We start from the raw sequence: 23,650 nt of genomic DNA on the forward strand, positions 1-23,650 counted from the left end.
TCAGATGGCTTTGGATAATGATATGCTGAAAAGCTGTCAGCTGCAGACATTGCCAAATGATTACTCTCAAAGAAGCAAGCTTTTAACTTGTCCCAGATGACCATTAAACAGCAGCAATTAAGTTGGCTAAATATTTAAGACACCCTTTAAATCTTTGTTAAAAACTGTTCCTTTTATCTTACATTTATAATATATCAATATCTAAACTAACATATGCTCCTTTACCTCTCTATGATCAACAATGAGCAACATTTTACAACCATTTAGAAATTAGAATGGAAGTTTGGAATCTTGTTGGGCTAACAATAATGGGGCTGTCTATAGGGAACAGATTTACTGGTAGGGAGAAACAGAGACTCAATGTCACATGAAGCATGCTGTGAGCAGTGGGAGTGTTAGTTTGGGCAACAGTGGAACGTAGAAAACCAGAGTACACCCATCACACATTAGAGTTGCAGGATGTCTGTAAGGTGTTTCCTTCGGAGTTGGAGACTTTTGCCCTAATAAAATGAGCATTGATAAGAGTTCGAAATGACTGCTTAAACAGCTGCGCCTTGATCAAGTGGATTGTATATTTGGGCCCAACTCTTTTGTATCTGACTGCTAAAATCCAACCGAGAAGATTAACCGAATAAAACTATTGGAAGTTAAGAGGATTAACTCCATGGTAGTTCATCAGAAAACCATGTATTGAAAAGCACATATGAAGATGAATCAACAATTAAAAAATAAATTTACATCAAACAAAATGTATTAGACAATAATCCAGACTCTGTTGTGCAACACCTCTATCTAGCCAAGCTGCTCCAATACTATTAAATCAATTTTTCTTTGAGAAGGTGACTAAGGAGGGTAGATGTGGTGTATATGGATTTTAGTAAGGCGTTTGATAAGGTTCCCCATGGTAGGCTACTGCAAAAAATACGGAGATATGGCATTGAGGGTGAGTTGGAGGTTTGGATTAGGAATTGGCTGGATGGAAGAAGACAGAGGGTAGTAGTTGATGGCAAAGTTTCTTCATGGAGTGCCGTCACTAGCGGTGTTCCGCAAGGATCTGTTTTGGGACCATTGCTGTTTGACATTTTTATAAATGACCTGGAAGAGGGGCTAGAAGGTTGGGTGAGTAGGTTTGCGGATGATACGAAAGTCGGTGGAGTTGTTGACAGTGAGGAAGGATGTGTCAGGTTACAGCAGGATATAGATAAGTTGCAGAGCTGGGCAGAAAGGTGGCAAATGGAGTTCAATGTAGGCAAGTGTGAGGTGATTCACTTTGGTAAGAGTAACAAAAAGATGGGGTACTGGGCTAATGGTCGGATACTTGGTAGTGTGGATGATCAGAGGGATCTTGGTGTCCATGTACACAGATCTCTGAAAGTTGCCATCCAGGTAAATAATGCGGTGAAGAAGGCATATGGCGTAATGGTTTTTCCTTGGTAGAGGAATTGAGTTCCGGAGCCCTGAGGTCATGTTGCAGTTGTATAAGACTCTGGTGCGGCCGTATCTGGAGTATTGTGTGCAGCTTTGGTCGCCATACTATAGGAAGGATGTGGAGGCACTGGAACGGGTGCAGAGGAGGTTTACCAGGATGTTGCCTGGTATGGTAGGAAGATCGTATGAGGAAAGGCTGAGGCACTTGGGACTGTTTTCATTGGAGAAAAGAAGGTTTAGGGGTGATTTGATAGAGGTGTACAAGATGATTAGGGATTTAGATAGGGTTGACCATGAGAACCTTTTGCCACGTTATGGAGTCATCTATTACGAGGGGGCATATCCTTAAATTAAGGGGTGGTAGGTATAGGACAGATTTTAGGGGTAGATTCTTTACTCAGCGAGTCGCGAGTTCATGGAATGCCCTGCCAGTAGCAGTGGTGGACTCTCCCTCTTTATGGGCATTTAAACGGGTCTGAACTCCGTTCCTACATCAGACTGCAATGACTCAAGGTGATCACTCGCTCATTCCATTTCAAAAGCATTTAGGGATGGACAATATTTACTGTTACCAGCAATGTACACATCTCAAATGAAAACGTTAAATAGTTTACAATAATCCATACAGTTCTATTCCCTATATACTTGTGCAAACTTCTTGGTCCCTACTGTATACTGTTGTAACTTTTAAATACTTGCATACTTTCACCTATTCTCTCTGCTGAAATGGCAAGAAATAATTTGACATTTACATCAGAATGGCACAGATAAAATTAGGACACCACACATTTCAATGATGTTTTTTCATACACTGACGCATTGTGAATTAGTGCTGAAAGTTAGCTCTTCAGAAATTACAGTAATGATGGGAAATGCTGAATGAAATTCAAAGAGCAGGGCAGCCGCCTTGAATTGCATTCAAATGCAAGTACATAGATTACATGTTTGGGCTCACATGACAATATTACAAATGATACAGTATTTCAGCTTTTTGTAATTAATACTACTACAATAAGCATAAGGGCAACAGTTGATTTGCTGTGTTTTCGGCTGATGTGGGGAAAAAGCAAGATATAAATAGTACAAGACTTTAGATGTGCAAATGATGAGTTTCAGTTTAACTGACTATTCAAGACATTGTACAGTTTAAAGGTATGCTCAAACCAGTAGTCATACAATGCTGACATCATATTTGCTAACATTTAGAGCTTTATTAAGTCACAAAAAAGATTTCCCACCCTGTCCTTACAGGCATAGAGTTCCAAAGTACTTGCTGTAGCTTAGGTTGTTCTGTATAAACATGGTGGGGTGCAATCCCATCTTAGATGATATGTACACATCTTTGCACCCAGTTTGATTTAATTACATTAACTTTTCTTGGGTACCTTTACTCATTGGAAGTTTATAGATTTTACAGAAAAATGTTTATGGTCTTTACAAAACCAAAAAAGGAACTGCTCAAATTTCTACGGTTGGCAGAAAAATATCTGAATGATTTGTAAAGTTCAATGGATCTTGAATTAAAACAGAGACACATGATTCATTGCTGCATGGAGACATTTCCAAAAAAAAAAGCACTAACTTTGTTTGTCCATCTTACCTACAGATTCTGCCCATGGCAGTCAACTCTGAACCTGAAATTTTCAAATCATTAAACTATTCAAAATTGCCTTGGTTTTCTTCAGATGAGCACAGGACTCATTTTCAGTAAATCATGAACAAATACCTCTTTCCACATCCTTTTCTCATGGAGAGTAAATTTTTCAAAGGATCTGTTCATATAAAGTGGTTTTAAATCATCAATGTTATATATTTGCTGCTATAATGGGGATATATAAATTATAACTCAACAAGAATGGGATACATTTTTGATCACTGGTTTTACCAGCATCTGAAGAAAAAGGCTTGGTGAATACCCAACTTGTCTTTTGGCAAAAGCTTTTGATGGAGCTGCTCTGAATTTTCTACTTAGACTGCACTACTGAAAGACAAAAATAAATTGGTCAACATCCTTTGAAGCTCTTGTGACCTGTCTGCAGTTCCAGATGGAATGCTAAGAAAATATGGAATTCAAGATAAATATTTTGTTTTAAGCAACCTAATTTGCAATTTATACATTAACTGACAAGTGTGACATATTAAGGTCATTCCAGTTCATTTTTTAAAAATCCAATTATTCTTTTGGCCTCAAGATACATCAGGATCAGGGTTGTCCTCTATCAATTTGCCGAATACTTTAACAGTAATTGCATACACCAGACCAGCTCCATCGAAACTTGGTAAATAAATGATTTTTACATATTTTAAAAATCTTAAAGTGAGAGATTACTCAAAAATATAGAACTCCACCTAGGCTTTCCTTCCCCTTTAAGTTAACTGAAGATGAAAACCTCTATGATAGAAGACTGTTCACTCCCAAGATTCAATAAATTGTACTTACACTAATGAATTAATTCAACCAAATACAGAAAAGCATATGCAATATACAGCAAAACTGAGAATCTTCTCAAATAGTAGATAAGTTAATGCCATCCCAGAGAATATTACACTATTTGGCAGCAACGGCTCTGCAGCTGTGACACCCCTAATGTTATCGTTAGTGTTTAAAAACTTTTCTCATCACTCATAACTACTTTACATAAAATTTGTAAATTATTAAAAAGAAAGTTAATATGAATAAATAAGAGAAAATATAAAAAGGTGCAAAACTTCATGATTAGCTTAATAAAATAATATTTACACAATCTAAATCTGCAGAAATTATTTTAAACTAGGCACAAAAGGATCATGAAAGCTGATTATGTGAAAAATGCAAGCACAGGGAACCAGGGATATGTTAAGAATTATTGGCCTATTAGGTATCAATATATAATATTAATCTGCATGGGATCTAACATTAATGTCAACGTCATTACTTTCCATTAATCTAATTCACAACTGTTTGGTTGGCATAGTCAATTATACTGTTGGAGTTCATTTTTGCTATCAGTGATATAAAAGTTTAAAGACAGAAAACATTTACAGGCTCCATCAAGTTCTTGACAAGGTTTCATTAAGTTTAGTATTACACACAACACGGTGAATTAGGAAAGTAATACAATTAGTACCAACGTAAAGGGTTTGGGGTTTTCTGATTAACAACGGAATTAAAAAGTAATTTATTGCAGGCTACTTTAAAACTGCAAATTAAGTGATTAGATAGATCGATGACCAAAAAAAAGATCACTAACTTTAGAAAGTACTGGCATGCAACTTTAGTACAGTAATTAAAACAGAAATTTGACAAGATAGTTTAGTGGGTAAAAATACTTTTGCAGTTGAGCTCTGAAATCTCCTAATTGCTTATCCTTCTACCTCCTTCAGTGTTTCAAGAAAGCAACTTCTTAAAACATTTGGAATATTAATATTTTGAGTTTATCTTCAAATGTAGTGCAATGGTTGAGGGTTATTCAATAGGAAAATTTGAAATTCTTCACATTAGAAGTACACCTAAAAATTATGCTCATGGTTATTAATTCCCATTTGACAATGACTTTTATTTAAGCTATGTACAGTTTAGGAAAACATTTGTATTACTTGTGGTCATCTGCTACATTTTTCACATAATCTGCATTTTCGGTTTGAGTTTGAAGTAATACATCCTAACATGCCAGTTCGATCACAACACATTATACAGAGTATATGCAGACTTCATTTTAGGCACATGCAGGTGTAATTTCTGGAGTAGTCCAACTCCCCACTGGTTTCTTGCTGCCAGGTCAGGTTTGGATGTTGCTGGTTGTAGAGTTGAGAATTCGTGACTGATGGTCAAATTTGGAAGCTTTTGAAAGTTCTCGCTAGAAAAAGGGATGCAGAGGCAGATGTGATTGAGAGATTAAACAAGCACAACATGCTCAGAAGGCAGGTCATTCTCTGCTAAATTTCTAAGATAAATCATTTAGCAAGCAAGCATCAAAACCATTCTAGTTATGCCAAACAGGATTCAGCATTTCAATAGAGTGGAGTTTGGATAGTACTCATGTCATGCATTAGAAAAGTTAAAAAAGATAGCAAATGTGAATACAAGTGGGGAATAGCAATAAGTTTTGTTCAGAACAGCAAATGGTATAACCCAAAAACATACGAACATGAAACATTAGGCAGTGTAGATCAGTTTCCAAGAATGTCCTTAGAGGCTCTAGCACTGAGCATGTGTGCAAACATTGTTAATGCCTGTAACTAAATTGTTTAATTATTAAAAGAAAATCCCATAATTTCTATTAATTAATCTGAAGCAATTACTTGGGAACAATACCCCCAATATTGCAACATATGAGAACGAATCAGGTTTGAGTGAACAGTGGCAAATGTGGGATAGTTTTTAAACCAAACCAAAAATGTGTTAGAGTCAAAAGCTTTCCTTCTAGTAGGAAGAGACTTGGTGACTATAAAACATTTTACACTGGACAAGGGGGCATGAGTTTCGCAAGAACAAACAGACAACAATATGGTAGAAAATACACAGTTATTGACAAGTTAAAACAAAATGCGAGCTCAATGTTTGAAACTTGACACCTGCTTAATTAAAATTCAGTTGTGGTAACTAAAATGAAATGAACTTCTATTATAATTCTAGTTCATTTCTTATCCTCTCCCCATCCATTCCCTTGTACTATTCTTTCCTGAACTGAAAGAGACATGCATGTCTAAGACTCAGTAGGCTGGTCTGGAGGGGCAAACCAGGCAGATTAACTAGAATTACATTAGAGGTTAAATTATACAGACAGGTTTCCAAAACTTAGGATTGCGTTTTTGGGTCCAGGGATGATAAAATGGGAGATATTGGAAAAGAAGAGGTTTGAAGGAAAAGACACAAAGAGAGACATTTCCTCTGGTCAGGCAATTTATTAACAAGGGAGCATAAATCTTAAAAATTACAGGAGGAATATCTTTCCCTCCTCAGGATTGAAATCAATGAGCAGTTTTTCTCCCACATTAAGAAGTATTGGAAACCTCTGGAAGTAAGGTAAATGGAGTTGAGATAAAGACCAGCTATGGTCTATTTTAGTCACGAAATAGGCTTGAAAAGGATGCCTGATCATGTCCCTACATTCATCTGTTGGAATTCAGGCTGATTTTTCACTTTCTAACGCAGAAGATTGTCATCAATAAAAGTACCCTTACCACAAAGCTGACTAAGATCAGTTCACTGCTTTCTTTCTGGAATGTATGCATTAGTCACTCACTGACTCAAGCAAGTGAAGCATTAAAAAGTATGTGTCAACCCTAGATCACGTTTTATCTATATTTTAAGCAATAACATTTTAGTTGCCCAATCATATAGTGTAGTTAAAATCATTTGCCACACTGGATTCACTTTGCATTAGTCCAATAGCAATAATTCAGTTGTGAAGCAACGTTGGAAAACAATAAAGGAACTGTTGTCTCTGCAGGTGCATAACTTATCCAAACAAGTAAAGGATTCAAAATGACTATGAAAGCAGTACCATCTACCAATCGTTGGGAGCAATGTTTCCAGATAATTAACTACTATGGTTGTACTAATACAAAAAACAAACTTTGGTAAGTGCTAAATTTGAATTGATTTAATTGAAATAAGAAACCTAAGTAAAAGCTTTGCTGACTTAACATGCTCAGTGCACAGAATGAGAAGAGAGACATATTGTGAAGGCAAAACAAAGCTATTTGTTAGCGTGGTTAGATTGGTTAGTATGCAGCTATTAATTCCTCTAGCACTACACAACCAATCCATCGAGGTGAAGAGCAAAGAAACAAAGCAGAAGGAAGAACAAAGCTTATCACTTTGCATTCAGTCAGAACACATCAAGAATCATCTGGGTTCACACGGAGTTCAGCAGGTATGTTAAACAAAAGATTGCCATGAAGAGGAAGAACATACACATGTATAGATATGAAATGTGCACTGATCTTATCCCAAAAGAGGCATAAGTGCACATTTGAGGAGAATTTGTAAAAAGATACATGCCTGATACATGCATTGCACAAAATTGTAGACTGGTTGTGTAAATTTTCACTTCCCTCAGTGCATGCTAATTAGCACTTAAAACCAGATTATCTTATTTCTCAATTATAGGAATTACATGAAAAGGGATGAAAAATGAAGACAGGCCAAGTTATTATTGCATATTTACTCCTACTGTTTCAGCATATATTAGTTTAAAAAAGAATAGCCACAGCACAAGAATGCTAAATTGGCAGCAAAGTTATATATGCAAATACAAACAATACAAATAAAAACAGTTTTCATGCAAGTAGGTTTTAAACAAAATCAGCAAATAAAACAAAATGGCAGCACACAGTCAGGAACTATGAACTTTAACCGAATGCTCAACTGTCCTAGTTGGAACATAGTAAATTATTTAGGAAATAAATCTTAAAATTGAAAGGTTTACCTGCACATTTCTAAATAAACAGTTTTAGAAAGCAGCATCCAGAACAGCTGTTAGAGTAACTGTACACAGAAAAACTTTGTGAGTTAGTTTCGGGGTATTAATGCTTCTAGTTGTGTTTCAAGTTGAGGAGCCAGATCTTCAACTTAAGAATTACATGAACTCAGATCCATAAAACTTTTCTAATTACATTGAACACATTGAATCTAGAGAGCTACGAAAACTGTTCAACTGATGGCTTTAATACTCTTGCTCTCACTACATGGAGTTTGGAATCCTCAATAGTGGATTACCGTACCGACCTGAAAAGGTGCTGCTGTACATTTGTGCAGGCTCCTACTGTGGAGCTGAATCCATCTACAAACACAGAATAAAATATGTTATCAAGATTCCTAGAGTAACTAACATTGGAAATAATGGGATAGTTTACTGCTTTGAGGAATGCATAAACTTCTTCCCAAGTCTCTCAACTCAATTAAAAGTTAAATGTTACACATGTTTTACACTATCATTTACCAACAACTGGACATCTTAAAACAAATCTAGCAAAAAAAAAAAATTAACAATGGGTTCCCCAAGAATGAAGAATAAATCAATTTAACATACTAACACGGTTCAGCAGGGATTTATGCCAACTGGCTGCAGTAAATGTGCACACAAGTACACTAGCACATACTCCATAATAATCCTGACACATATTGCACTTTAGTCAGAGCTGAAGTTCAGGGGGGAATCGATGATTTGCTCCAAAGCTGTAGCTAAATGGACAATGCATTTCCATTCTCTCAGAACACAATATAAATCCAACATGCAAGATTATTCCTTACTCCCAAGGTAATCAGCTGATAGCTATGGAAACTAATGTTATTAGCGATTCAAAATAAGCATACAAAAGAATTGTACAGGGAAGGGGAGGTGTCCTTTATACACGGATCAAAAGAATGTGCGTTATTGAAAGCTTTATTCTACTTTGACCTCCATTGCTAACTGTGTGCTGCCACAGCGATTGGTAGATGACTGCAAAAATGAAATTACCGCAAACTCAGAATATGTGGTGGCAACTGAATTTATGCTGAGATTATGCTGTGGGGTGGAGACGGTGGACGCACCACTCATTGCTGTTGCATTGAGATGAGAAATGTTCTCTTTATTCCTTTCAACGAGGCCAAGACGAGGGGGCTTTGTAGCTGAATATCCTGGTGTGCGCACAGGTTGTCCTGGCTTTAAAATTAAAAAAAAAGAAAAAGATTTAGAGTGGAAGTACTAAAATCAATAGCATTAGTAGCACAGTTACTCAGATGGTCACTAAAGTCATTTTTTTGTACTTGAATATTTTTTCCACCATGTTCATCTAAGCTGTCTGGTAAATTATGATTATCTTCCAAACTTCAGGAGAAACTGTTTTAAACTGATGTAACAATAGGGCGAAATGTTGAGAGCAATCAGAATCGTGAATATTTTTTTCACAATAGATCATATCAAATAAAAATGAATCAAAAGCATTTAACCAAGGCCACAAAACATAATCCATGAAAACTTGACAACTTTATTGAAAACAGACAAGATTTACTTTACTGAAGCATTTTCAGTCATTAAATTTAGTAACGAAGAAGAAAACAATGCCAAAAGGCAGTTGCACAATCCTTATGCAATTGTTCTGTTTTGTACACTATAATAGCTAGTTTACAAGTCAATTTTATACTATGGTCAGATTGTGTAATAAGGATTTTACATAACACAAGATTAAAAATATCTAGGTTACGATTGCCTCAAATAGGATTCTTCCAATGTCTCAGCTAACATCAGAGAGAATCTTACGGCTTCAGTGTTATAATCTAAAAAGTTAGTTCAACCAGACCTGACTGCGACTCCCAAACAATGAACCAGCACTGAGTAGCCTCATATATTGAAAAATACTTAGGTTATATGCTTAAAAATCTGATTTCTATGCAATAAAATCCTAGCAATAATCAGGACCCTCACGGCAGGATGAGAAAAAAATTTAAATGAATACGGTCAGGAACTTTGAGCAAAGAATATATTAAAAATTAATCATTAAAAAAAAAAGTGGCAAAAAGCTTTTGGAACTGATGTCATTTTTTTGTTTTAAAAGCAATTAAATACATCCTAACAATTGACTCCTTTAATTATAAGCTTAGTCATAAACAGTTACCAATTGCACATTTGCCTAGAAAAAAAACAATGCAGACAGATGACTGACCTTGTGTCCTGATAGTGGGGGTCGGGAGATGGGTGAGTAACAAACACTACTGCCAATGGCACAGCGAAGGGTGCTGTTTGGGGTGGCATTGGCGATTGACGTACCATTTAGCTAAGACAAAGCCAGAAAAAGGAAGAAGTGTTAATGTATGGTCTGTGGGGCAAAAAAAAAGCAATAGCACAGAACTAGGTTTTAGTAACAACATGGAATTTATAGTTATAAACACACACAAAGCTTAGATTTGTGCCCCAGCAGAAGCAATGCAGAATAACAGCACCAGCGCTCTTGGATAATCCAAGCTATGCAATTTCTCGAACATGCAACACCTGATTTTTTAGTTACATTTATGTGAAACATAAATAAGTTTAACCTTTACCATTTTTGCTCATGGATATTGTGGAGTAATTCAAATAATATAATGTAGTTCAGTCCCTAGATCTCATGGGTTTGGGTCCGATCAGAATACGCATGTCTCAATTTTACTGACCCAATAACAAGTTCAGTGTTTGAGACAGGTATTCGCAAATACAGAATTTTTGCCAGCATCATTAAGGGAGATATTTTGTTCCTGATAGCTTTGCTGTAGCAAAGCTAAGAGCAGGCTTGTAGTTATGAGAGAGGGGGAAGAGAATGTGGAATGAAAAACTGCTGGTGAAACTCAGCTGGTCTGGCAGCATCTGTGGGGAGAGAGCACAGTTAACCTTTCAGGTCCAGTGACACTTCAGATGCTGCCAGACCTGCAACTTCTTTTTGCTTCAGAACGCCAGCATTCATAGGTGTTTGGTTTAGGAGTATATGAAAATGCATGGATGGGGTGGGAAAGGGTTCAACCTCCAACAGTAGCCAAATACTCTTACCTTTCGCAATTTCCCTGGGGTATTCAGTGCATTAAGCCTTCTTTTGTTTGGGGTTTTGGGGGCACTGCCATACAGCATCTCCTCCTCAATTAACTTGTTCTTTTTCAGTTGCTGCAATACAGATAATATCCATTTAACACCCAGTATGACAACTACAGTTGATGGGAACTTTTACACAACCTGATCATCTTTGAATTTTAGATTAGATATAACAAAGGATGACAAATGGGAAAATGTTTCCACAGGACAGATTCTTTTCATCTTGGAAAGTGAAAAGATATTGAAAAGATACGAGGCCCTGTGAAAAGGGACCTTTTGAACCCCTCCGGCAGCTCAAGTCAATCCAATGAACCCATGCAAGACAAAATTGTTAGCCATTACATGTGTTATCATTAGACCTATATATATTAGTACATCCCATATTGCAGATTAACCATCTCATTTCTTTTTTGCAGAAGGAAAGGAATGTTGTTCCTCTGCAGCCCTTCTTAAAAAGGTGAATTAAGTCAGAACATTAACAGAGATCTAAGAATAACTCAGGTAACAAGCTATATTGCAGTACAACCACGGAAAGTTAACTTGAAGCTGGACCTCACCCGCTCTTGTTTCTCTCGCTCTTTCTCCAATTTATGCAGTTCCCATTGTTCTGTCACATAACCCATGAAATTTTGTCCATTAACTTGAAACTGCGAATGATGTTCCTGTTCCCAAGCAGCAATCTGAATTTTCAACTCTTCCTCCAGCTAAAATAGACAGCAATTTCATTTCCGAAACAACGTAAAATTGCTTTTCACAGATTTATATTTGAAGTATTGGACACAACATCTCTTGTGAAGAATGGGAGGATTGCAGATGCTGGACAGAGTCAGAAAGTGTGGTCCTGGAAAAGCACAGCTGGTCAGGAAGCATCCAAAGGAACAGGAGTCAACATTTCGAGAATAAGCTCGAAACGTTAAACTCTCCTGCTCCTCAGATGCTGCCTGACCAACTGCACTTTTCTAGCACCACACAACATCCCCTCTGCCACCCTCCACTTTCTGATACTGTTATTGGACTTGGGATTCAACTTCACCATGGAGGAAAAGTATTTTATATCCAAGACTGGCAAAGTGAAATATTTCAGTTGGAAGACAAAAGGAATTACTTCAGTTTACAGAGGCTTAGACTCCATGTGGAGCATTGCATTCTGTACTAGTCACCACATAAGCATAAATTGGCCTCTGAGGCACTACATCATAGATTTAGCAAATTACTGAAGCTAAAAGGATTTATGGAGAACAGGTTGCAAGAACCTCTGCTGCTGTCACCTGAGTTTACATGGTTGGAGATGATCTGACTGTGCGTAAAATGATAAAAAGGGCACAATATAAAAGCAGGTACTCCAAAGCAAGGTGGAACAACTACAGAAACTAAAGCTGGCCAAGAAGGAAATCAGCAAGAACAAAATAAAAATGGGGCAGTTGAAAGGTGAAATGCTTCAAAAAGAAAAATGAAAACAAAAAAAAGGGCATGGAACCAAATGAAAAGAATTTTACCATTTATGTTGAACTTATTTGAAAGGGATAGACAAAGGCATGTGCAAGAAAAAAAAAATCATGTTCTAATTAAAATCATAGAAGTAACTCCTACATTTACTATCTCAGATTTTTGAAATTAGATGTAAGCAGGCAAGAAAATAAAGAGTTCATTTATCATAAAAAAACACTCCATATTATTGTCATATTAAATCATAAAGAACTTAAATTTAGCAGTTAACCTATACAGGGTTTTGAATGGGTGTGTAACAGACCATGATGTGATACAATCCTATTGCTATAACATTAAAAATTAGGTACAAAAATGTGTCATTAGTATCATTAATGGAATATTTGAGAGTCATAACTTTTATACATGTCACATTCAACACAGACACACATCATAGTTACATACTTTCGGTAGCATTTTGCAAAGCTTTGTTCTCTGCTTTTCTTCTTTTAACAGATTCCCCCCTCGGTTGGTGAACCGGTTTGGGTCTGCTGCTTTCTTCTGTAAAAAAATTTTTTAAAAAATTATTTTCATATAATTTGCTATCCATCTCAACACAGTTAAAACAGTGTGCCCCACTCAAAGTGGTAGCCATGCGTTTGAACTGACTTAACCCCTAATTTTGTTCCTTGGTCAAGAATTCAACAGTGGTATAGTTTGAGTAACAGCAGCACCACAGTGTAATGTTCGTAAATCACAGAATCCAAGTAGTACTGTGTAAGGGTTTTGGTTTCTCACCTCAAAACTCAGATAAAGCTTCCAGTTTTCTTCCCACTTCCAGATACCCTCAAAGAGTTGTTGGTGTGTTTGGTAGTACTCCTTTAGTCGATTAAGCTCCAGGTTATGTAGCTGCAATAACTCCTCAGTATAGTCCTCTTTTCAGAAAAGGGAGGGTTTTTTGTAATCAAGATATAAATTAAATCCAAAGTTTACAACACAAACAAAATTAAATTTCCACTTGAGTGTTGGATTTCAGTTTCAACTTGGTTACCCATTGTCTAATGTTTACAAATTTGATAATTCCTTTCAAATAGTGTCCCTTCTTTCAATCCCCATCCAGTTAAGGCTAGGGACACTGCAGCTTCAGTTCAACTCTGCCCTGCTGAACTCCAACTGAAATGGAATGAGTGTCAAATGCCTCATTAGTTTACATTACCATTATCAGTGGACAACCCCACACCAAGTTACTCTCTCAAACTTACAAAATACATAGGGGCATTTAAAGGAGTTTTTAGATAAGCACGTGAAAATGCAAGGAATGGAGGAATATGGACCAAGGGCAGGCTGAAGGGATCAGTATAATTTGGTGTCATGTTCAGTACAACATTGTGGGCCAAAGGGTCCATTCCTGTACTGTTCTATGCTCTATGTATTTCAGTGTCTGTTCCAGTTGGAAGCGATGCTAAAATTTACAGAACATAACAGGAAAGCGCCTTAACTACTAACGTGGCAAAGTTCATGAAAGCCAACCACTTAGCACTTATTAAATCATAATAATCTGGTTGGAACAGTGCTGAAATATACATCACATGCAGAATTGGAATTAAATGGTTGGCTCCAGGCAAATTCTTCAAGTACATGAAAGATCTACCCTTCAATCAAATGGCTGCAATCACCTCTTGGATTACCACTCAGAAAAAGCTTATGAATTGAACAAATAAACCAGAAATAGCAGTTAGCACAGAAAAAACATTTACCAAGTATTGCAATACCCATCAATGGAAGTAGCACAATCTCAGCTCATAGAAACACAAACAGAAAAGATCTCAGGCACTATAACATTTAAGAGACATCACATCTATGCCCTGCCATGGTATTAAATCTATTTACTTGAAATAAGTGTAAATCTAAACAAACCATCATAGTATGGAGCAAATTCTTGCCGTTGTGCAGAACTAAAGAAACATTTCTCCCAATGTGTTGCCAGCTCTCGTCTGACTGATTCAATCACATTTTTCATGTTGTGTTGTTTCAGGACCTCGAGGCGCTCCAACTCTGTCTGCAACTGCACCACAAAATACATTATATAACATCAGATTTAATTCAATACTGTGGTTTGCTCTTCAATAAAATATGGAATGGAATTTAAAGATTTGAGTTTCCATTATTGCATTTTACTTCGATCAATTTTCTTGACAAATTCTGCATAATTCAGTGTGGTAATACAGACTGAGACAGGAGGCAAGTGTCTCAATCCTGGTCACATTCCAGTGAACCCTGCTGGATAATATGACAATAAATTTGGTAAAAGTTCATTAAATGGGAACATTTGGAAAAAAAACATTTAAAAGCTGCAAGGAATTGAGATTTCAGTCTGCAAGTGTCAACAAGTGCTTATATATCTGCAATTTATTTACTAATTTCTTTCAAAGTACTTAACAGTTTTGGAAATAGCTGATTCCCCAAACAAAGTTATTGCATACAGATAGTTCTTCTATAGCAGTATGGTTATGCTCTTGTACAACCTTGCATTATAGAAAAATCATGCTTTAGAAGCAGTGCTTAAAAATGTTGGTAATGTTCTAAAAGTTCACACTTTAGAAAGTGTCCCCAATTCAATTGCATTATAGCAAATTCATGTTGACAAAACACGTTATCACAGAACAACCTGTATTAAGGATCCAAATACCAAAAGATTAGATTTTGTAGTACGGGGGCAGGGCTTCTGTTAGCATTAACAGAAATATATTTTTCAGTACTGCCTTCAAAAAAAAAAGGAAGACACAAATAACAACCCAAAAATGAGAGTTCAGGAAAGGAGGAATTCAAAGAAATTAATATTACTAAGGAAACAGTGCTGAGGAAACTAAGATTAAAGAAAGATATTTCCTGAGGGTCTAATAATCTGCATCCTAGTTTACTTAAGTTGTCCTAGAAATGGTGGCCACCTCCAAACTTACGTTACTACTCTGCTCCAGAGTCTACGGAAGTCCACTATTTAAGAAGGGAGGTAGAGAGAAAACAACAAATTATATACCAGTTAGCTTAACATCAGGATTGGAAAAGGTGCTGGAGTCCATTACAAAAAGATAGAATAGCAGAGCACTTTGAAGAGAGGAATGAAAGAGGACAGAGTCAGCATGGTTTTAGGAAGGGGCAGTCATATCCGACAACTCTCAGTCAGAGGTCTACAGCACAGAGGCCCTTCAGCCCATTGAGTCAGCACTCAGAAGCAAGTACCTAACCCATTCTAAACCCATTTTCCAGCATTTGGCCCATAGCTGTGTATGCCTTCACATTGTAAATATACTGGATTTAGGTTTGCTCGCTGAGCTGGAAGGTTAGTTTTCAGAAGTTTCGTCACCATACTAGGTGACATCTTCAGTAAGCCTCCAAATGAAGCACTGGGGGTATAGCCTGCTTTCTATTTATATGTTTGAGTTTCCTTGGGTTTCCTTAAATCTACGTCTCTGCTCATTAATCCTTCCACAGAGGGGAAAAATTCCTTCCAGTCTACCATTGCCTATGCTTCTCAATTTTTATATATCTCATCTTTTATATCCCCTCCATCTCACCTGCTCCAAGGAAAACCACCCCAGTCCAATCTCTCTTCATAAACTCTCCAGACCAGGCAACACCTAGTAAATTTCCTCTGTACACTCTGCAGAGTAATCACATCCTTCCTATAATTTGGATTCCAGAACTGCATACAATACTCTAGCTGTGTTCTAACCAACTTGGCAAATATCCCATATGATTTCTTAACCACTTCATCCATCTGTGTTACCTAAGGGACAATGGATGTGCACACCAAAGTCTTTTTGATCCTTGGTGCTTCCCAGGGTTCTACCATTCATCATATATTCCCTTGCATTGATGATGCTGTCCAAATGCATCATCTCTCACTTATCAGAATTGAATTGCAATCACCACTGATCAACCCATCAATATCTTCCATGGTTATCCTCCATATAAAGTTGCTACCCCACCAATTTTCATGTTTGCAAACTTACCAATCAACGATCCTACATTCAAGTCTAAATCATTTATACATATCACAAAACAGCAAAGGCCCCAACACTAATCCCTGTGGAACCCCATTAGACAAACTTCCAGTCACAAAATATCCCTTGACCATCACCCTCTGCCTCCTGCCACTCAGCCATTTCTGGATCCAAATAACCAAAGTTTCCTTGGATCCTAACGACATCAAGCTTCGCTATCAATCTCCCAGGCAGAACATCAGCAAGGCTTTTGATACAAGTCCAAGCAGACTATGTTAAATGCATTGCCCTCACTTGGTCATCTCTTAAAAATTCAAATCAAGTTGTTCACACATGATCTCTCCTTAAAATCATGCTGACTGTTCTTAACTAATCCTTGCCTCTGCTAGAATTGTTTTGGAGGATGTAAGTAACCAGTAGAGTGAATAAGGAGGAGACAATGGATGCAGTTTATTTGAACTGGTAGAAGGCTTTTGATAAGACCTGATAAGAACAGAAGTCTCACACAAGAAAGTAGTATGTAAAATTAAAGTACATGGGTCTGAAATATATTGAGAAATCAGTTGGCAGACAAGAAGCAAAACGTAAGAATAAACAGCTCTTTGTCTGAGTGGCAGACAGTGACTAGTGGATATAGGATATCTCCACGTTTGCACAAAGCAGAGCTGAGTGGGACAGTGAGCTGCGAGAATGATGCAGAAGAGCTTCAATGTGACTTGGACAGTTACATGGTAGATACAGTATAATGTGGAAAAATGGGAGGTTGCCCACTTAGGTAGTAGCAAAAAAAAAGGCAGAGTTCCATAATGCCACAACAGGACCTGGGGTGTTCTTTTACCCCAGTCACAGGAAGCAAGCATACAGATGCAGCAAGTGGTAAAGGCAAATAGCATGCTGGTCTTCATAAGGATTAATGTACAGGAGCAGAGATATCTGGCTGTATCTGTGTAGTAAGACCACACCTGGAAGATTTTACAGACAGTTTAACAGACTGATTCCTGGGTGAAATGGGATTGTTTAGGACTATATGCACTGGGTGTGCGCGCGCAATGAACGAGATTTAAAGGTTAGGAAATATTTTTTAAAAAAGAGAGGATCTTGAAAGGTGTTCAACATCAAACCTATTATAGAAGAAATGAGAGCTAAGTTTGAATAAAAGAAAAAAAATTCAAATTTGACATATAAAATCTCTCAAAGCTTCAAAATTTAAAGGAACTAGGCATATTTTTAACAGCTCAGAGGTTGATATGATTATTTCCAATTAAAGCAAGTATTCGTGATAGGTCTAATTCATCTGCTGTGAAGATACCATTAACATGAACATTGTGAAGTTGCTGCAAGGTTTAAAGCAATATGCCATTTTCACAATGTGGCACAACATAGAAAGCAAGTTTTGAATATTTGCATTCAAACATAGAATTTGTGTTTAAAGAAATAAAGGCAATGACATCCTATTATCTATGTTCAGCATAATTTCAATATCCAACTATGCACACTCTCACACACAAACATAACACTTACTGCCTGCATTGTCTTAGCCCTGGAACCAACCATGTTTGCAGAAAAGGTATCACGTTCTTCTTGCGAAATTTGCAGCCAGTCCCACAGGTTAATTATTTGATTTCTCAGCTCTGAGCATTTGCTCTCATTCTGACTTCTCTTCACCTCCAACTGGAAAAATATACATCACAATTAATTATGGCATACTCCTGTCAGGCACAAGGACACAACTGAGATCATTGGTAGGAGAAAGTGAGGTCTGCAGATGCTGGAGGTCAGAATAGAGAGAGTGTGTTGCTGGAAAAGCACAACAGGTCAGACAGCATTAGAGGAGCAGGAGAATCAATGTTTCGGGGTGGAGCCCTTCATCCACCCCGAAACGTCGATTCTCCGGCTCCTTGGATGCTGCCAGAGATCATTTGTGTTCCACCGTAGAAGCTCTTAGATGTAGCAGAGACTTAGATGACAACATTTCCATATTTAATTCCTTATCCATAACATTGCCAACAAGTTAAATGCAAAAATCTGAATTTTAAACATTTTTGAGTTGTATTCAGAGGACACTGCTGCTGGTTTGATGCAGAGTGAAGACATTTTGATAATGTGACTAGAATTCAACACAAGAGCAATTGAATTGCTTTACTTTTTCATTTAACATACCAGTCATTCTTGCAACTTAAGAAATTGTCAACACAACGTTGAATTAGGGAATGCCTTATTTTGTAACTGAGTCCAGACAAAGATGGAAAACATCCCAGATTTGCTTACATAAAAGACCTACAGTTAGCAGAAGACAAATCACGGAAGGACCGGATTGAGAACTACATACTGACAAGGTAAATGTAATCCACGCACAGGGCACTGACACCTGCTAAGTTTTTTAAGCATTGTTTTCACTGAAGTCATCTGTTACCTGATGAACTTTGGGTGATCTCAATTTTCTACCGTTCAAAAAGGAATAATTCACTAAAGCACAGATGTCATGAAAGTACAAGTGTGAAAGAACTACATCTACGAACAACCAATTTCATTTACTCACTTGTTGAAGAAGTGTTTTCAGACCGATAATATTCTCATTGGACAGACAGAAAGCATCCTCATCCTCACACACAATATCTCTTTCAAAACTGGTGTCTGGCAGTTGGTCAAGTTCCTCCATACAAAGAATGATATTTCTCTTTGTTTCAACAAACTCAGCTCTTCTACGTTCCTAAAAACGGAAAGAAAAACACATCTATCACTCAACATAACAGTGTTCTGCCTGAACTACATACAAGTTTAACATATATGGTATAGGCAGATAGTAATTTGTAAGCTAGGTTAAATTATAATGCAAGTTTTATAAAAGGGAAATGGTGGGTGTGTGCCCCTGGTTTCACACTTACCACGTTCTCTCAATTCCCAGCTTTCCCTCATGGTTCACCTGCTTCTCCCATTGTCCCTCCCTGCTTGGATACCCAAAGCAACCCCAACTCCACCTGAGCTTCTCAAAATCATTTGCCTGCTGCAACTCCATCAATGCCATTTGAGCATCCACCTTGCGCTCTTCATCTCTGGCCCACAGGCCTTAATAGAGAAGCCTGAGCTGAAAGGACAAGACCCCAACCCACAGAATAATCACTAATTGCACATTTCTCTCCAAGCTACAAACTCTTCTGACTTGGAACGATAATCATTGTCTTCACCCTCACTATGCCAACATCCTGCAGCTCCCTCCATGACAGCACTAAGTGTACCTGCACCACATGGTCTGCTATGCTCAAAACAGCAGCTCACCACATTCGCAAAGAGAATTAGGAACAAATTTGGGAAAGTAAATCAGTTGAGAGGTTCAATTGATCTAACATCCATAGCTGTTTGAGAAGGTAGACAGTTCAGATCTCAATGGTGTCACTTCATTTATATTGAAATGAATAGGATACTTCAAAAGCCTTTAGTAAATTGCCTGAAAAACAATTTTTAATTTTATATAGGAGATAGCTGCATCAAGATCTTAAATTTCTCTTCACCTTCTCTACATTAAGTGAAGCAATATGCTCTTGAAATGCATCAAGTTGCTCAAGACTAGGGACAGCGTCAGCATCAATGGGGTAGGCTGTTGCACAGAGAATGTCACAAAGTTCCTCATCTTGATCTTTAAGGCTCTTTAATTTCAGCATCCTTTCTTTCTTCTGCTTCAGAAGAACCTCCAATCGTGTCCGCAGATCTTTCTCCAATTGCAGCATTGTGCAATCTTCTTCTGGCTGTGACATATACAAAGTTTAAACTATTAATTAGCGAAGAGTGGAAAATAAGCTATCTTTCTATCCTTTTTCCTTGTCCAAAGAAGTGGTTTGTAGTAAAATTTATCCTACCAAGTAAACAGCCAAATTGAGTTCCTGGCACACAGCGTGGAGTTCCTTCTGGCACATATCGATACTCTTTTTCAGCCTCTGCCTCAGGTTTTCTTCCTCTGCAATCATCATATCCAATAAGCCCTATATGAAAATGGAAAAATGAGTACAAGTCACGTGCTGCAATTTGTACTTGAGGTGAAATTGATTGCGGACAATGAGGGTTCAATTCGTTTTGACAAAACTGTTTTATTAAAAGATGCATCTAACAGATTAAAGAATACATGCAGGTTGATCAGTTCACTATGGACAGCAAGTAAGATCAGCAAAGGATAAATCAGTCTTGAAGCCCAGAACCCAACAACAAATATTTACTAACACTCAATAATCTGAGTATTTACATGCTGTTGTAAAATAAAGCAGCTTAAGAAATCGGTGTAATTTTTATCTGGTCCATTTCTAACTTTTCATCAGCAATTGGAAAGGAGCCAAAACAAATTAGCTACAATCACAGAAGGACCATTCTGTGATAGTGTAACTCACTGCTGGAAGGTAAATGGATACTGAAATTAGAATGCAACAAAGGCAGATTAAAAATTTGCAACAATTCGTTGGGATTGAACAGTTAAAGGATGCATCTTATGTTTTAGTAAAGCTAAAATTAATTCTGATAATTTTTTGCTCTTGCCTTGATATGCTTTTTAACAACTTCAGTTCTTTGTAATCGTTGATCTTCTGGAATCCCTATCTCTTCCCAGATATTCCGTAGATGGGCAAGTGCTCCATTAAGACATGTCACTGACTCTGTGGCCAGAGCATCACTGCAGAACAGCAAAATACCAGTGTGACTTGTACAATAAACTTGACTTACATCTCAAATCAATACAGAAAATCTAATAAAACAGCATCATCAGAAAAGCACACACAAAGTCTTATAACAAATGAAAAACAGTGCTCATTATATTTCAGTGCAGGACTTAAGGTCAGAAAAGCAAACACGTTGCTGCCTACAACTCAGGCTCTGCTTGGCATTGTTTTATCGACACTATTGCTTTCGAAAGAAACGTCAAGTTCAGAGAGAGGAATCTCACTGGCTGGAACATTTAGCCAAACAAAACATGGCTGGAATAGTGCAAAAGAGCTAAAACTACTAAATATACAACCATGACCGTGAGTTTAATTACAATGATGGATTACAATAAAAAAGCAAACACCATATTTTGCTGATTTTTAATATAAAGATTGGCCACCCAAATTTGGGGAAGATTACTTGGCTCATGATGTCTGCTCCACCATTCAATTCCCCTCATTCTTCCTTATTGGGGTGGCACGGTGGCTCAATGGTTAGCACTGCTGCCTCACAACACCAGCAACCCAGATTCAATTCCAGCCTCGGGTGACTGTCTGTATGGATTTTGCACATTCTCACAATGTCTGCATGGAGTTCCTCCAGATGCTCTGGTTTCCTCCCACAATCCAAAGATGTGCAGATTAGGTGAAGTGGCCATGCAAAAAACACCCATAGTGTTCAGGGATGTGGAGGTTAGGTGCATTAGTGAGGGGCAAATATAGAATGGAGAGGTGGGGGAATGGGTCTGGACTTACTGAGCTGAAGGGCCTGTTTCTATACTGTAGGGATCCTAAAACTCCTAAAAGGGTCAGCACAACATCGAGGGTCCAAGGGCCTGTACTGCGCTGTAATGTTCTATGACAACCCCCCTCCTATCCATGCATTCCTCCCTCTACCTCACCGCAAGTCACCAGCCCCCCCCCCGCATACACTCTATCATCATTTTCCTCCTCCATGCCCTCAGTACCAGTCTCTCCCTCCCACTCCACACAGGTGCCTATATTCCATGCCCTCACCCTCTCTCTCCTCAGCCCATCACTATCCTGCCTCTTTCCATCAACCCATCCCTCCCGCATTCCCTTCTTTCCTCCCACCCCTCCTTTTTTTTAAAGCATGTGCAGTTCTTGAGACTAAATTTATGACAGGTCAAATAGCTTCCGTTAGATCTTCTCTTTGGTGTAGACTTCATTTTTTGTGAATTTTTGGTTCTTAGAAGCAGAATTTTAAAAATTGCTGATTACTACATAAAATGTTCTAGAGAATATGGTACATGTTAAAGAAGAAACATGGAAATGTAAACAATTTACTATTGATAAATAAAATTTTAAATTGCAAGAATGACATGCAAAGCAATGCAAAATGTTAAATCTAAAGACAGTTAAAATGAGTAAACACCTTCTTTGCTGTCGAATTTGAAACATTTCAATACCAATAGCTGCATGCGGTTACATAAAACACCAAGCTTACTTTACAGTTCCCTAGAACTTGAGGAGAAAGTGAGGTCTGCAGATTCTCCTGTTCCCTGGATGCTGCCTGACCTGCTGCGCTTTTCCAGCAACACATTTCCAGTTCCCTAGAACTTGTCCAATTAACATTACAGGGTGATATTGGACAGTTGCTGCTCATGCTAAACCACAGGTGCCATCCAGTTCGTGAATATAAAAATAATGTTAAAAATCACACACCACCACACATAGTCCAACAGGTTTATTTCGAAGTACTAGCTTTTGGAGTGCTGTTCATTAATCAGGTAGCTGAAGGAGCAGCATTCCAAAGCTAGTACAGCTACTTCCAAAAAAACCTGTTGGACTATAACCTGGTGTTGTGAGATTTTTAACTTTGTCCATTCCAGTCCAACACCTCCACATCATAAAAATAATGAGAGTCACTTGAAGCACTTTGGCAATGACGATAACTTTGTAACTGCCATATCCAAATACAAGGCAAGTCTCTGGTGTTCAATGCCAGACACTGTTGTTTCCTGTAACTTAAATTTTTATAAAGCCAGGACTCTACTTGCTGACATCAAGGTCACAGTCTGCTGAAATAATCCCATTTGCAATCCAACAGTGTAAGACTCCATTTCAAACAGTACGAAAAAAAAACCAAGACCCAGTTTTACTCCAAGTTCAACTTTACATCTGAAATCTTAAGGTACAGCATTCAACTTAGCTTTGAGAGAACATGCTGTTAAAACAAAATGTAAATGCTGCTGCAGTAAAAGCAGTAGCGAGCAGAACAATTAATACCAAAAAAAAAGGGGGGGTGGAATTGGTGGAGATTGGGAGCACGTTAGGTGAAGATGGGGTATTTGTGGGGGATTAGAGGTATCGGGGGGGGATTAGATTCTTACCTTTTTCTCACCATCCCGCGGCTCTGCCGGGTCCGCTCCCCCACGGGAGGTCAGTTTAACGGGAAATCACGGTGTCCTCCTCCCAGGCTCTCACCCTCTGGATGTCCCAGTGTCTCTCCCCTTAGGTGTGTCGGTGTCTCTGGGCTTCTCTCTCCCTACCCTCCGGTGTCTCTGGCTCTCCAACTGCTCGCTTCTAGACCGTTGCGGCCGTTATTCTCGTTCGATTCAAA

General features: G+C 37.9%; 1 protein-coding gene across 3 annotated transcripts; it reads right to left on the reverse strand.

The window, feature by feature from the left end:
- Positions 1-1,825: 1,825 nt before the first annotated feature.
- Positions 1,826-23,650, reverse strand: prc1b (protein regulator of cytokinesis 1b). Of its 3 annotated transcripts, XM_043680453.1 has the most exons (15): positions 23,421-23,650; positions 20,906-21,038; positions 20,239-20,361; positions 19,894-20,127; positions 18,924-19,094; positions 17,906-18,055; positions 14,298-14,445; positions 13,179-13,315; positions 12,846-12,941; positions 11,513-11,659; positions 10,917-11,027; positions 10,060-10,170; positions 8,874-9,059; positions 8,141-8,195; positions 5,186-5,264 (listed from the first exon to the last, which is right to left on the reverse strand). In XM_043680453.1, the coding sequence occupies exons 1-14, from the start codon at positions 23,432-23,434 to the stop codon at positions 8,175-8,177; spliced, it is 1,782 nt and encodes a 593-aa protein (XP_043536388.1). In that variant the 5' UTR covers positions 23,435-23,650; the 3' UTR covers positions 5,186-5,264; positions 8,141-8,174. The 3 variants fall into 3 exon arrangements, with proteins under 3 accessions (XP_043536389.1, XP_043536387.1, XP_043536388.1); XM_043680454.1 differs by lacking the exon at positions 8,141-8,195 and having other exon boundaries at positions 1,826-5,264; positions 8,948-9,059; XM_043680452.1 differs by lacking the exon at positions 8,141-8,195 and having other exon boundaries at positions 1,826-5,264.

Source organism: Chiloscyllium plagiosum, chromosome 40 (genome assembly GCF_004010195.1).
Source record: "Chiloscyllium plagiosum isolate BGI_BamShark_2017 chromosome 40, ASM401019v2, whole genome shotgun sequence".
NCBI classification, from domain to species: domain Eukaryota; kingdom Metazoa; phylum Chordata; class Chondrichthyes; order Orectolobiformes; family Hemiscylliidae; genus Chiloscyllium; species Chiloscyllium plagiosum.

Bases quoted from the DNA above. Each gene is read 5' to 3' on its own strand.
- prc1b (XM_043680452.1), bottom strand. The intron at 11,660-12,845 runs GTATGTAACTAT...TGTCTATTTTAG, and splicing joins TTTGCAAAATGCTACCGAAA to CTGGAGGAAGAGTTGAAAAT. The intron at 5,265-8,873 runs GTAATTTCATTT...CCCTTTTTCTAG, and splicing joins CCACATATTCTGAGTTTGCG to CGAGAACTTTCAAAAGCTTC.